This window comes from Carya illinoinensis, chromosome 3, assembly GCF_018687715.1.
Source record: "Carya illinoinensis cultivar Pawnee chromosome 3, C.illinoinensisPawnee_v1, whole genome shotgun sequence".
Classification (NCBI taxonomy): Eukaryota; Viridiplantae; Streptophyta; class Magnoliopsida; order Fagales; family Juglandaceae; genus Carya; species Carya illinoinensis.
This window is the reverse complement of record NC_056754.1, coordinates 10,661,230-10,676,240: the sequence shown is the minus strand read 5'-3', so window position 1 is coordinate 10,676,240 and position 15,011 is coordinate 10,661,230. Positions and strand designations below refer to the sequence as shown.

The window sequence follows — 15,011 nt, the reverse complement described above, 5'->3', positions numbered from 1 at the left end:
TAGAGTTCTATCGCGACGATCAAATAGTGCTGACAAACTATTTGGATCATTCCGGACTCGTTTCCAGCTAATTCGAGTCTTTCGGACGTAACGGTGATCTTTGTTTGTTTAAATTTGAACTTATTTGTAAAGTTATGGCTGGAGAAGAAGCTAAAGGTGTTGGTATCGAGAAATTTGATGGTAAAGACTTTGCCTACTGGAGAATGCAGATAGAGGATTATCTCTATAGGAAGAAACTACATCTTCCACTCCTAGGAAGAAAGCCAGATGACATGAGTAATGAAGATTGACGTTTCCTTGATAGACAAGTGTTGGGAGTCATTCGACTAACACTGTCAAGATCAGTTGCACACAATGTGGGAAAGGAAAAGACCACAGCGGATTTGATGAAAGCTCTATCAGACATGTACGAGCAGCCATCAGCCAATAACAAAGTGCATTTAATGTACAAACTATTCTACTTGAGAATGGCAGAAGGAACTCCAGTTATTCTGCATCTGAATGAGTTCAATACCATCATCAATCAATTAGCTTCAGTGGGGATTGAATTTGATGATAAAGTACGTGCACTAATTGCTCTAGCTCAATTGCCAAAAAGCTGGGAGGCCATGAGAACAGCTGTTAGTAATTCTTATGGCAAAACAAAGATGAAGTATCAAGATATCTGGGACTATATTCTTACTGAGGAAGTTCGCAAAAGAGATACAGGAGAAGCATCAACTTCCAGTTCTGCCTTAAACCTCGAGACGAGAGATAGAGGAGCTAGTAGAAGTTCAAATCGGGGAAGATCGTAGTCCCGAAGAGGCAGAAGTAAATCTAGATCCGGAAAACAAGTACAGTGCTGGAATTGTGGCAAGATTGGCCACTTCAAAAATAATTGCAAGGAAGCAAAGAAGAAGAATGAGCATGACTCTGCTAATGCCACAACAGAAGATCTCCGAGATGCCTTACTCCTTTCAGTCGACAACCAAATTGAATCTTGGGTGTTAGATTCAGGAGCTTCATTCCACACTACGGCACACCGAGAAATCATGCAGAATTATGTCACTGGTGATTTCGGGAAGGTGTACTTAGCAGATGGTGAAGCGTTGGAAATCGAAGGCATGGGAGATGTACCAATCAATCTGTCCAATGGAAGTGCATGGTTGCTACAGAAGGTGCGACATGTTCCTAAGCTCATGAGGAACCTGATTTTTGTAGGACAACTTGATGCTGATGGGCATTCGGTACTATTTACCGGTGGCACGTGTAAGATAACAAAAGGAGCTATGGTAGTAGCTCGAGGCACAAAAACAGGTACTCTATATATGACTTCAAGTATTAAAGATACTGTTGCAATTGCTGATGCAAATGAGTGAGAAAGGCTTGGTCACATGAGTGAGAAAGGAATGAAAGTACTATTATCCAAGGGGAAGTTACCAAAGTTGGAATCAACTGATTTCGACATGTGTGAAGGTTGCATTTTTGGGAAGCAGAAAAAAGTTAGTTTCTTGAAAAATGGTAGAACTCCAAAATCTACAAAGTTGGAGTTGGTGCACACAGATTTGTGGGGGCCATCCCCAGTCTCTTTTCTTGGAGGATCGCGGTACTATGTTTCATTTATTGATGACTTAAGCAGGAAAGTATGGGTTTATTTTTTGAAAAATAAATCTGACACATTTGATACTTTCAAGAAGTGGAGAGCCATGGTTGAAAATGAAACAGGTTTGAAGTTAAAATGTCTGAGATCAGACAATGGCGGAGAGTACATTGACGGAGGGTTCAAAGAATTCTGTGCTGCAAATGGGATTAGATTTCAGAAGACTATTCTCGGGACACCGCAGCAGAATGGCATAGCTGAACGCATGAACAGAACTCTCAATGAACGTGTCAGAAGCATGAGGCTGAATTCAGGATTGCCTGAATGTTTTTGGGCTGATGCAGTTAACACTGCAGCCTATTTGATTAATTGGTGACCTTCAGTTCCCTTAAAGTTCGATCTACCAGAGGAAGTCTGGAGCGGAAAGAAGGTAAATCTTTCCCATTTGAAAGTTTTTGACTGTTTATCATATGTTCACATAGATTCTACTGATCGTAACAAGTTAGAAGCCAAATTTAGAAAATATTTTTTCATCGGTTATGGTGATGAAGAATTTGGCTATCGATTTTGGGATGATAAAAATCGCAAAATCATCAGAAGTAGAAATGTGATATTTAATGAGCAGATTCTGTACAAAGCTAAGTCACAAGCTGAACCTGAGGAACAGCCAAAGAAACCTGAGGTTGTTGATTTTGATGTTACTCGAGTCAACACTGATCAGAACGAGGATCAAGAAAATGATGATACACAGATCGAACAACGTACACCACTCACTGTTATTCGAAGATCTTCAAGGACAATCAGGCCACCACAGCGGTTCTCACCATCTTTACACTACATCTTGCTAACAGATAGTGGTGAACCGGAAAGTTATGATGAACCTCTACGAATAGAAGATTCAATCAAGTAGGAGAAAGCCATGCAAGATGAGATGGAGTCACTGATGTCAAATCAGACATGAGAGCTAACTAAGCTTCCAAAATACAAGAAGGCTTTGCACAATAAATGGGTGTACAGAATTAAGGAAGAGCACAATGGTAGCAAGCGTTACAAAGCCAGAATGGTCGTGAAGGGGTTTCAACAAAAGGAAGGTGTAACTACATAGACATTTTCTCTCCAGTTGTAAAATTGACAACGATCAGGCTAGTGTTGGCAATTGTGGCTGCAGAGAATCTACATCTTGAGCAGTTAGATGTGAAGACTGCATTCCTTCATGGTGATTTGGAGGAAGACATCTATATACACCAGCCATAAGGATTCTCAGTGAAGGGACAAGAGAATCTAGTTTGCAAACTGAAGAAGAGCTTGTATGGCCTAAAACAAGCTCCACGACAATGATACCGGAAGTTTGACAACTTTATGTGCAGTAATGGATTTACAAAACTGCAGGCTGACCATTGTTGCTATATGAAGAACTTTGACAACTCTTATATTATCCTATTGTTGTATGTGGATGATATGCTCGTTGCAGGGTCAAGCATCGAGGAGATCAATAAACTGAAGAAGCAGTTATCAAAGCGGTTTGAGATGAAGGATTTGGATGCTGCAAAACAAATCCTTGGTATGAGAATTATTAGAGACAGGTCTAATGATATTCTCAAGCTCTCGCAGGAGGAGTATGTAAAGAAGGTGCTCAGAAGGTTTAATATGGACAAGGCAAAACCAGTGAGCACACCCTTAGCTAGTCACTTTCGACTAACTAAGGATCAGTCACCAAAGACGGAGGAAGAGCAAGAATGCATGAACAGAATACCCTATGCATTTGCTATTGGTAGTCTTATGTACGCCATGGTCTGTACAAGGCCAGATATTGCACAAGCAGTGGGAGTTGTAAGTAGATACATGAGTAATCCAGGAAAGCAGCATTGGGAAGCAGTCAAGTGGATTTTAAGATATCTACAAGACTCTTCAGATACGTCACTATACTTTACAAAAGCAGGTTTAAAACTACAAGGATATGTAGATGCTGATTTAGCAGGTGACATTGACAGCAGAAAAAGTACTACTGGATTTGTGTATACGCTGGGTGGTACAGCTGTATCATGGGCTTCTAAGTTACAGAAGATTGTTGCTCTCTCAACTACAGAAGTGGAATACGTTGCTATAACTGAAGCAGAAAAGGAAATGGTTTGGTTGCAGTCATTCTTGGAGGAATTGGGAAAGAAGAATGAAAAAGGTATTCTGCACAGTGATAGTCAGAGTGCTATTTTTCTTGCAAAGAATCCAGCCTTTCATTCCAGAACAAAACACATACAGTTGCGATACCATTTTATCCGATCTCTTCTCGATAGTGGACAGCTGATACTTGAGAAGATTCGAGGAACAGAGAACCCAGCAGACATGTTCACAAAAGTAGTTATTACTGACAAACTGAAGCTGTGTGTAGCTTCAGTTGGTCTTCGTACTTAAAGGCATGACTTGAAGTTGCTGTAATGGTCGCTATGAAGATATGTAGACTCATTTGTCTTCAAGTGGGAGATTGTTATTAGTGGAGACAAAACGGTGAACAGTGAGTCATGCACCGTTTCTTTCCTTAGCATATTAGGCGCCACTTGCAGATATGCACAGTGTCTGCAGCAAGTGACGCCTCAGACTCTTGCATAAATCACTGCACCGAAAAAAAATTGTAGGCGGCTTTCTCCTATAAATAGGAGAGAGCTCGGTTGTGTGTGTGCGGACAGAGTGCAGCAGAGAGAAAACAGAGAGTGCTGCGTGTGTGCAGACAAAGTGTGGGAGAGTTTACAAGAGAGAAAGAGAGTGGGTGAGAAGAGAGAGTTTTTTGAAAAAATTATTTCATAGTGAAATTACAGCAGCTGTGGACGTAGGCAATTGCCGAACCACGTTAAATTTCGTCTCTCCTTTATTTATAATCATCTCTGTGTCAGAACAGCTCCCAACATCAGGTTGCTGCGTCAGTCAATATGGCCACAAAACAACCTCATCTTTTCCAATCTTGCCCTGGTAACACCTATCCACTCTCTAACCGAGGTCGTGGTAGTAGCTATCATGGCAAAGGTCAAGGTGGCAGCTCTACCAACCGTGATCAGGGTGCACATAACTCTCTCATTTGTCAGGTATGCCTCAAACCGGGTCATCATGCGCTTAAGTGCTATCATTGTTTTGATTTCTCTTACCAGGATCAGTCCCAAAATCGACCACCTTAAGCTTTTTTTGCTGCCCAACATCAACATGATGATCATGAGTGGCATCCCGACACAGGAGCCACCCATCATCTAACAAATGATATGAACAACATCCATCTTCGAGATGAGGACTATGATGGCCACGATCATATTCAAGTGGCAAATGCTACAGCTTTGAAAATTTCTCGAAGTGGTACTTCCATTATATCTTCCTCATCCAAATCCTTTGTTCTTAACTAAATACTTCTCGTTCCTGATATTCAAAAGAATCTTCTTTCAGTTCACCGTTTTTGTCAAGATAATAACGTTTTTTTTGAGTTTCATGCCTCTTTCTTTCTTGTGAAGGACTACTTGGGGAACGTCCTGCATGGAGGACCACTTCGTAACGACCTTACAATTTTTTAGTGTCGCTTGCTCATCTTCAATCGCAAGCTCTTTCTAGTATTCAAGTCTCTGCCCCTATGTGGCATTGGCGCCTTGGCCATGCTTCATTTCCTGTTATTAATAAGGCAATTTCCCTTCCCATTATCAATAATAAGAGCTCTATTTGTTCTCATTGTCAAATGGCCAAAAGCCATGCTTTGCCTTTTCCCAATTCGCATATTTCTATTTCGAAACCATTAGAATTATTATATTTGGATGTTTGGGGGCCAGCACCTATATTATCTACTACAGGTGCACGTTATTACATAAGTTTTTTAGATGATTCGACCAAATTTTTATGGCTTTTCCCATTAAAACTCAATTTATGGCTGCAGTCGAACGTCAATTTAATACTAAAATTAAAGCCATCCAAACCAACTGGGGTGGTGAATATCGCAACTTAAATCAATTTCTACAAACTCAAGAAATTACTCACCGAATAACATGTCCTTATACGCATCAACAAGTTGGCGCTATTGAAAGGTGTCATCGCCAAAGTGTGGAGGTTGGACTTGCCTTACTTGCTCATTCTCATTTACTAAATATTTTTTGGGAAGATGCCTTCTTAACTGTTGTTTATATAATTAATCGTTTACCTACTCCTATTTTACAGAAAAAATCACCTTATGAAATGGTCAATCACTCTAAACCCAATTTCAATTTTTTACGTGTATTTGGATGTGCTTGTTGGCCCCACTTACGCCCATATAATAAACATAAAATGGATTTTCAATCCAAAAATTGTATCTTCATCAGCTATAGCATTGGCCATCGGGGGTATAAATGCTTAGATGTCTCCACTGGCAAAATATATGTTTCTCGTCATGTTGTATTAGATGAGTCTCTCTTTCCCTATCAACCACCACAACCTGTTGTTCCTACCACTCATGAAACTCCTGTCATTCTACCTACAAACCTCTAATTATTATATGCTTGTTCAAGTCCTTCTACAGGTCCTAATTTTCAAACCGAAGCACCACTTCCATGGAATATGCCGGCACCACCAGAACCTCAATTTGATCATGATGGTTCTACAGAGACTTTTGTTCGAGACCTCACTCTGTTCAGCATGCAGATGAACCACCACCTCCTTTTTTAGTTCCTATTCCTCCACCACAAACTCAGAATACCCACCCTATGACTACTTGTAGCAAAAATAATATCCACAAACCCAAACTACCTTCAGATTCTCACATCAGGTACCCTCTTCCAAAAGCTTTTATGGCCCCCATCACAAACAATGAAGCTGAACCAATGTATTATTCGAAGGCAATTAAATATCCCAATTGGAGAGCAGCTATGAACAAGGAGTTCGATACCTTATTGCGAAATGGTACTTGGACTGTAGTTCCTTCTCCTCCTAATGCTAATATTGTTGGTTCCAAGTGGGTGTACCGAATTAAAAGAAAAGCTGATGGAGGTGTTGAATGTTTCAAACCTCGGCTCGTCGCTAAAGGTTTTCATCAACAGGAAGGTGTTGATTTTTCAGATCCAGTCCTGTTGTAAAACCTACAACAATCCGCATGGTTTTATCACTTGCTATATTATGTGGTTGGCATCTTCGTCAAATAGATGTCCAAAATGCCTTTTTACATGGCTTTTTGCATAAGGATGTTTATATGACACAACCCCCCAGTTTTCTTCATCCTCAATACCCACAACATGTGTGTAAACTTCATAAATCTATATATGGCCTTCGTCAAGCACCACGGGCATGGTTCTCTCACTTAATTGACAAATTGCAGGCCATTGGTTTTAAAGGATGTCAAGCATATCACTCTCTTTATGTTTATAAGCATGGTTTTATTCTTCTTTATTTTCTAAGATATGTCGATGACATTATATTAGCAGGTGCTAATCTAAATTTCATTAATCATGTGATAATCCTATTGCAAACTGATTTTCCAATAAAAAATCTTGGTGAACTCAGTTTCTTTCTCGGAGTAGAAGCTATTCGAAGTGATAAAGGCCTTTATCTATCTCAACGTTATTACATACTTGATCTTATTCTTTGAAGCAAGATGGACAAGTCCAAACCTTGTGTTACCCCTATGTCCACGTCCCATATTTTGAACAAATCAGATGGTGCCTTCTTTCATGATCCACATTTGTATAGAAGTATTGTGGGAGGACTTCAATATCTTTCTTTCACCAGGCCAGAGCTTGCATTTGCTATTCACAAAGTTAGTAAATATATGCATGATCCAAAAGGACCTCATTGGGCGACAGTAAAAAGGATCTTGCGATATTTAAAAGAAACTATCTCCCATGCCTTTTTAATTCAACTTGATCACCTTCTTTAACTTCAGACTTTTAGTGATGCAGATTGGGTATCGGATCAGGATGATAGAAGATCAATTGGTGCTTATTATGTATATCTTGGCAAAAACTTAATTTCATGGAGTTGTTAGCAGTAACCAACTGTTGCGCGTAGCAGCACTGAAGTGGAATATAAAGCCTTAGCAAATGCTGTTGCCGAAATTCAATGGATCAAAACTTTACTTTCAGATCTTCATTTTTCGGCTATACACCCTCCAATTCTTTGGTGTGACAACATTGGAGCCACTTATCTCACAAGTAATCCTCTATTCCATGCACGTACGAAACATATTGAAATAGATTTTCATTATGTCCGTGATCAAGTTCTCAGTGGTCAACTAAATGTTCGGCTCATCTCCACCAAAGATCAATATGCAGATGCTCTTACAAAGCCCTTGACTTCTTAGCATTTTCTACTCTTGCGTGACAATCTTAGGGTCCACTCTTTACCTCTTCGATTGTGGGGGCGTGTGGAAGAATAAGTCAACATGACCAGTTCAACTGAAAATTCAAAAGTTTAAAACTTCTGCAACAAACCTCTTATTTGCAAAATCTATTAGTTACGCATGTAATCTATTTTTGAATTCAAATCAGATGATGTATAGGCTATTGAGTTAAAAGTTGTTATTCTATAACAGAACTAATTGATCTTAACTCTTTTTAAATACTTTGTAATTCACAAATGAATTATCAAGAGTTTTCCAAAACAGAGCATTATTCTACAAGGAATAAAATATCACAAATACCAATCTTTTAGGGAAAGGAAAAATTGCTTCATATGCCAAAACTTGGCAAGAATTTCATATTCTAAGAATAAAACAGGTGTTTTTGTGTCTACATTCTGATATTTGTTATTGTTCATGAACACAGGCAAAAGTTGAGGGAATTCTGATCGGGCAAAAAAAGTAGGCCACGTCCACTCCTACTTCTAACGTGTACTAAATTTTGATTTTGGTTTTACTCCAAACCTCCCCTGCCTTTGAACTTAATCTCAGTAAAGCTTATTAATTATTGTAAAATCTGCATAATTTATCAATGAAAATGCAATGAAGAAGATAACAATGGTTAAGACACTAATAAACAAAAGATTTTCCAAAAAAAAAAAAAAATTAAAATAATAGTCGCGGACTGTCTTTGTCCATGGTCTTCATGACCTCCATTGTAAATACGAGCAATCCTCCAAGACTCTCAAAGGGTCACCTTTGAAAGAAAAAGCTTTAAATACGTGCTTACTTGACAAGCACAATGCAGGCTTGAGCTTCCAATCGCTTCGATAACTTTCAGGCTATGGATATTTTCAGGCATCGGCACCATGGCTGGCAGCAAGAAACATAATTTTATCATTTTGAAGACCATGCTTGAGTCCCTGTCATAAGGTGCTCTAATGGTACAGTAATAGGCACGTGTGCAGGGTGGGCCTGGGGTTAAAAGGAAAGATTCATACATGGGGTCGTAATCGTTTGCCGAAATAACAAAACAAAAACAGAACCGCGGATGCACATCAATGGGCCCTAGCATAACTCAACTTCCATGCTCATTTTGTGCTGCAAACGTGACAAGCAATTATTAACACTGAATAAATACGTAAACCTTTTTACATGAGATATCATTTAATTCGCAATCATGTTTGAAACACTAAATTGCAAATAGGTTACTAAACTGAAAATCTCCCAAATCAAGATCCTAACTTCCCCTGATAGGTTGATAGTATTATTGTGAGAAAGAACTCTATATCTACTCCTCTTTGATCGCTTTCAGCAACTTCAGTACTTGAAGCATGGTAGGCCTATTAGCAGGAATGTCAGACAAGCATATACAAGCAATCTGCAGCATCTGAAGCATCTTCTGCTTTGAATCAGCATTGAGAACTGTAGGATCGAGAACATCAACAGCCTGCCTCCTATTGATCTTCTGAAACACCCAACCAACCAGATTCCCGCCTTCAATCTCTTTAAAATCAGGTCCAGTAGGCTCTTTCCCGGTCACCAGTTCAAGTAAAATAACACCGAAACTGTAAACATCTCCCCTTGAGGTGGACCTTCCACTCTGCCCATACTCCGGAGGAATATAGCCAAATGTTCCCGCAATATCAGTGCTAACATGAGTCTCACAAGCACTGATTAATCTTGCCAGCCCAAAGTCCGCAACCTTTGGTTCAAAGTCTTCATTGAGTAAGATGTTGCTGGCTTTAATATCTCTGTGAATTATGTGGGGGACGAACCCATGATGAAGAAAAGCAAGCCCACGTGCAGCACCAGTTGCAATCTTGATGCGTTTATCCCAGTCAAGGACTTCAAGGGCCCCTGTTCGATTTCTCAGCCAGAGATCCAAGCTCCCATTGACCATATACTCATACACAAGGAGCTTCTCCTCACCGAAGGAGCAGTACCCAAGCAATGGGACGAGATTTTGGTGCTTAACCTTCCCCAAAGTTTCCATTTCAGCCATAAATTCTCGATGACCCTGTGTTTTAGCTTCGCTCAGCTTCTTAACTGCAACTGTTTTTCCATTTGGCAAGGTTGCTTTGTATACAGTTCCGAAACCTCCATCTCCAATTATGTTTGTCTTGCAGAAATTGTTAGTGGCTTCAAGAACATCAACCAAGGTTAGTTTCAGAAGAGGCTGCTCAAACATGGCTACATTGATGCTCAAAGGTTCCTTCGATCTGCTGCTGCTTAAGAAATAAAGATTTTGATCTTCAAAACTATTTAGTTTGCTTTCCTCTATCTCCTCAGGATCATTCCGCCTGCAGTTCCCAGTAGTCCATCTCCGTAGAGCAAAAGCTACAGTAAGAATGATAAGTGAAACCGCTACGACAATCCCAGCAAGTCCCCAAGCATTTAACGGTGATGATTTCTCAAAGCTTCTAATCTGGCAGTCTAAACCCGTAATTTTCCCACACAGATTTTTGTTCCCGGCAAGTGAAATTCTTGATAGGTTCAGGCAAATCCCACTTCTGGGTATAGGCCCCTCCAATCTATTTTCATCTAAATTCAGGAAAAACAGGTTGATCAGGCCGCAGATTTTCTCTGGTATATGTCCAGAAAGCCTATTCCTTGAAAGATCAAAATACTCGAGCTGCATCAGGTTCCCAAGGTCAGGCGGAATATCTCCAGCAAACAAATTTCCATGAAGATCCAAATGTGTCAAGTAGGACAAATTGCCCAAAGATCGTGGCAACTCCCCACCAAAGAAGTTATCACTCAAATTCATACTTTCAATCTTCCAGGACATGGAAATGGAGAAGAGCTCATCGAGCTGACCAGAAAGCCGGTTCTTCTGAACATAAAGACCCACAAGGTTCAGCATGCTTGATAAAGATGCAGGAAGCACACCATCGAGCTTGTTAGAGCTCAAATCTAAGTGGGTCAGCTCTTTTAAGCTCCCCAAACTCATTGGAAGTGAACCAGATAACTTATTACCAGTCAAATTTAGCTTAACCAAACTACTCAAACGACCTAAGCTTCCAGGGATTGTGCCTGTGAGCTCGTTATTTCCAAGATACAATCCTTGAAGCTTGAGGGAATTGCCAAACTCTGGTGGAATAGAGCCAGTTAGCAAATTCCCTGACAAATCCAAGGTTGTAAGATTTGTTAAGCAAGAGAGGGAGCCCGGAATTCCTCCAGAAAGCATGTTGTTACTCATTAAAAGATCCACCACCACCACACAGCTCCCCAGTTCTTCAGGTATTGGACCAGACAACTGATTGAAGGACAGATCAAACACACCATGGTGTTGAACAAAACTCAAATCAGGCATTGTGGCCCGATGAAAATACAATGATGGCTTTGAAGGAATGGACCCAGATAGATTATTATGAGAAAGGACTAGGCATTGTAATTGAGCCAGGCCGGCTAGTTGCTCCGGAATAAAGCCATAGAGAAGGTTGTTTCCAAGGTCCAATGTGGTGAGTGCGTTGCAGTCTCCAAGCTCCGTTGGAATAATCCCTTCCAGAAGATTCGAATTTAAATTTAGAACAGAAAGGGCTGTGAGATTTCCAATCGCCTTTGGAATATTGCCTGTCAACTGATTATTACTAAGAACAAGCCTTTGCAAAGCATCTGCATTGCCAATCTCCATAGGAAGAGAACCCATTAGCAGATTATTCCCAGCAGAGAATTCCATCAAACTCATCGAATCCCATAGACTCGCAGGTATTGTACCCGTAAAGTTATTTGAGTCAAGGTCGAGCACCATCAGCGGAAGCTCAGAAAGGTACGCTGGTATCGTACCAACGATCTGATTATTCGCCAAAACCAACTGGGTAAGATTCCTGCACTTTAGAAACGTGTTCTGAATCGTCCCGGACAGGAAATTACTATCAAGATCAATCTCCGCAAGAGACGCGGCATTGCACAACTCCTCTGGTATGGAACCCGTCAAAAAGTTATTACTCAAACTAAGGTGGCTAAGCAGAGAGCAATTCCCAATCTCGGAAGGTATTTTCCCGGAAAACCGATTGCTTGAAAGCAAAAGAGAGTCCACCATTTGCCACTTTCCAAGCCAAGAAGGCAGCGGCCCCGAAAGCTCATTCTTTTCAGCAGAAAATGACAACATGAGGATCTCAGAAAGTTCCTCTGGCAATGACCCGGACAACGAATTAAACGAAAGCATCAAAGTTTTCAAGTTCCTACAGTTTCCAAGCTCTGCCGGGACCGACCCATTGAGCTCAGCATAGACAAGATTCAAAATACTCAAATTCTGCAACTTCCCAAAAGCCTTTGGGATTGAACACCTTAATGGGTTGTATGAAAGGTCAAGTTTGCTCAGTGACTCTAACTTTGAAAACTCCTCAGGCAATGGACCCGTTATGAAACAGGACGGTGAAAAAAAGTTTTCGAGCTTTCGTAGCTCGCCAATTTCTTTAGGAAACTGACCAGAAAACTTGTTAATGCCAATATAAAGGTCAGTTAGGTTCTTCAAGTAACCAATTTCAGGTGGGATTGTGCCAGAAAATGAATTGTTTGATATGTCCAAGGAACTTAATGACTTGAGCTTTGGGAAAAGTGTTGGTGGGATAGAACCTGAGAGGAGGTTGTTTCCAAGGTCCAAGAACTGTAGCCAGGTCAAGTTCCCGATCTGGGCCGGCAAGTTGCCAGTGAGTGCGTTGGCCGAAAGTTCGAGAGTTCGAAGCTGAGTTAGTTCTCCGAGCTGTTCTGGGATTTTACCAGCGAGAGAGTTGGCTCCGAGTTTGAGGGTTTGCAGTTGAGTTAACGCAGTGAGTTGAACCGGGATCCCCCCGGACAGCTGGTTGCAGCTCAGAGAGAGCTCCTTCAGGCTTTGAAGATTGGATATTTCAGATGGTATTTGGCCGTAGAGGGAGTTGGTGGAGAGGTCGAGAGAAATGAGGCCGGAAAGAGAAAATAGAGAGGGAGAGAGTGGGCCTTTGAGGGACCGAGTTGACAGGTCGAGTTGGGTGACTCGGCCATGGTGGCAGGAGACACCGACCCAGTTGCAGAGTGGCGTTGATGAATTCCATTGTGATAGAAAATGTGGGCCTTCAAGTGAGCTTTTGAAGGCCAGGAGAGCTTTTCTTTCTGGGTTTTCCTCATTGCGGTCTGAAATGGCCAGAAGAAATAGATGGAGCACAAAGACACTGAACAATTGAAGCTTGAAAGCCATTACCCTTAACAGCAAGAGAAAGAGAGAAATGGAGAAACTTAAAGACGAGAGAGAGAGAGAGAGAGAGAGAGATGGAGAAGCTTAAAGGCAAAAGTCCGTCCAAGAGTGGGAGGGATTGAGGTCGTGGGAAAGCTTGAAAGCCATAGCCAATAGACCCCTCATATACACAAACACAAAGGGAGCGAAGATCCTGTGCCAATAGCCCAAAAGAAGTTACATGTGTCAGAAGAGGGCACGTAGCTCACGTGAGTGAGGATTTGTAACGGCAATTTTGGACTTGGTTTTGCAAGAAAAACCCCTCAGGCTTTGCCATTTGTCCTCGGAGAAATGTTGTCGACAACTTTAAATAGATAAATTTTATATAAAATTTTATAAAAGATAATCGAAAAAGTGCTCAAAAATAATTTTTTATTAGTATAATCTATTTTTTTAATAAAATGCTTATATAAAATTTGTCTATTTAACAATTATACCTAACATTACTATTATTCTTTAACAACAAAATTTCATTGGAAACATGACAATTCACATTGCTCCCCTATTAAGAAAAATGATAGTATAAGAATTGAATATATCCATTAAATGTGCCTATTCATATATTTTTATTTATTTTATTTTTTTAATAGTTAATGAAATGATGATTTTTTTTTCTTATTAGTTAAAGTAAAAAATAATTAAAGAAAAATAAAAAATTCATTGGTGCTAATGTATATATTTGATATCAACATTTGATAATGACCCTAACACTATCCAACAAAGAATCCTCCAACTTGGCTTGACTTAAGCAGAAAACCCAAGACTTTTGTCTATCTTTATCTTTTTTTTTTTTTTTTTGGTTGGATAATTGTTGCTTTTGTCTCTATCACTTTCTTCTTTTTCTTTTTGTTCGTGCGTTCATGAATACGCCGGTCGCCTTTTATATATGAGTGATTCCTGCACCTTGCATGGTTATAGTTGCAAGGTTGAGTAGGATCTATTACTGCCCCCCATCAGCTTGCTTTTATAAGTTGATTCTTAATGCTTTAGGACGATTTAATATGGTAAAGAGGAATCTTGTCCCATCAAAGTATGAAAAATCTCTACGGTGGAGAAGTCACCACATTTTCTATCTTTATCGTGCCAACCTAGATTTTCTGTTAAAATCCCAATGCACTGTTGGGTTGGCGGTCTTTCCCATTTATTTAAAGGGTTTGCTGTATTTCCTTCTCCTCATCTGCTATATGATATTAAAAGTTTTTATGATTCTCATGTGGCCCGAAATCATTCGGCTCACAAAAACAATTCAACAGGATGGAGCTAGGGTTGAATCTTGAAACTGAAAAAGTGGAACAAAACCATGCTTTTAGTTTCAGATGTTCAACGTGAGATGCGTGAGTCCGTGACTGTCCTTGAGAAAATTATAAGGAAGATAAAGGGCTGTATGCTGAGCATGTACGAAGGTACAGTCCAGACTGTAGAGAGTCTGGCATAATGAAATCGTTAAGATGAGACAAATTATAGGATTATCTCCCAAGGAAAAAGATAAAGAAAAAGAGCTACCATTGATTGCCACAAAAACCAGTTGATCTTTCTTTACTTTTGTTCTGAAATTATATGCTTTATCAAGAGACAAGAATCCTGTTTTCCACTAGATCATCTTAGAGGTATTCATGAAACTCTTCCTCTTAAATCCTTTATCCCGCATTTTAAGTGATTTTAATTTATAAAATCATCTTAATTGTGATACATGAGTGATATTATTGTATACAGTTACATGTTTAACTGTCATTTGGAACTAAAAAACTGTCATTTTGAAGAAATTATTATTGAGTTGTCAGTTTGGTCCCACCCTAAACACAAAAGAAAAGAGAAGGAGCAAGCACGTCTATATTGCCCGTAAGCAAAATCCAAAATTTCTATCCACCTTTACCCGTAGCTGATTAGGT

General features: G+C 40.0%; 1 protein-coding gene across 1 annotated transcript; it reads right to left on the bottom strand.

Moving 5' to 3' along the window:
- Window positions 1-8,959: 8,959 nt before the first annotated feature.
- LOC122303215 (leucine-rich repeat receptor protein kinase EMS1-like) lies at window positions 8,960-13,269 on the bottom strand. Its single transcript, XM_043114864.1, has one exon. It carries the CDS (start codon window positions 13,084-13,086, stop codon window positions 9,199-9,201), a length of 3,888 nt encoding a protein of 1,295 aa, XP_042970798.1. The 5' UTR covers window positions 13,087-13,269; the 3' UTR covers window positions 8,960-9,198.
- Between the last annotated feature and the right edge of the window lie 1,742 nt (window positions 13,270-15,011).

Excerpts from the sequence above, each read along its gene's own strand:
- LOC122303215 (XM_043114864.1), bottom strand. The coding sequence starts at position 13,086 with ATGGCTTTCAAGCTTCAATTGTTCAGTGTCTTTGTGCTCCATCTATTT.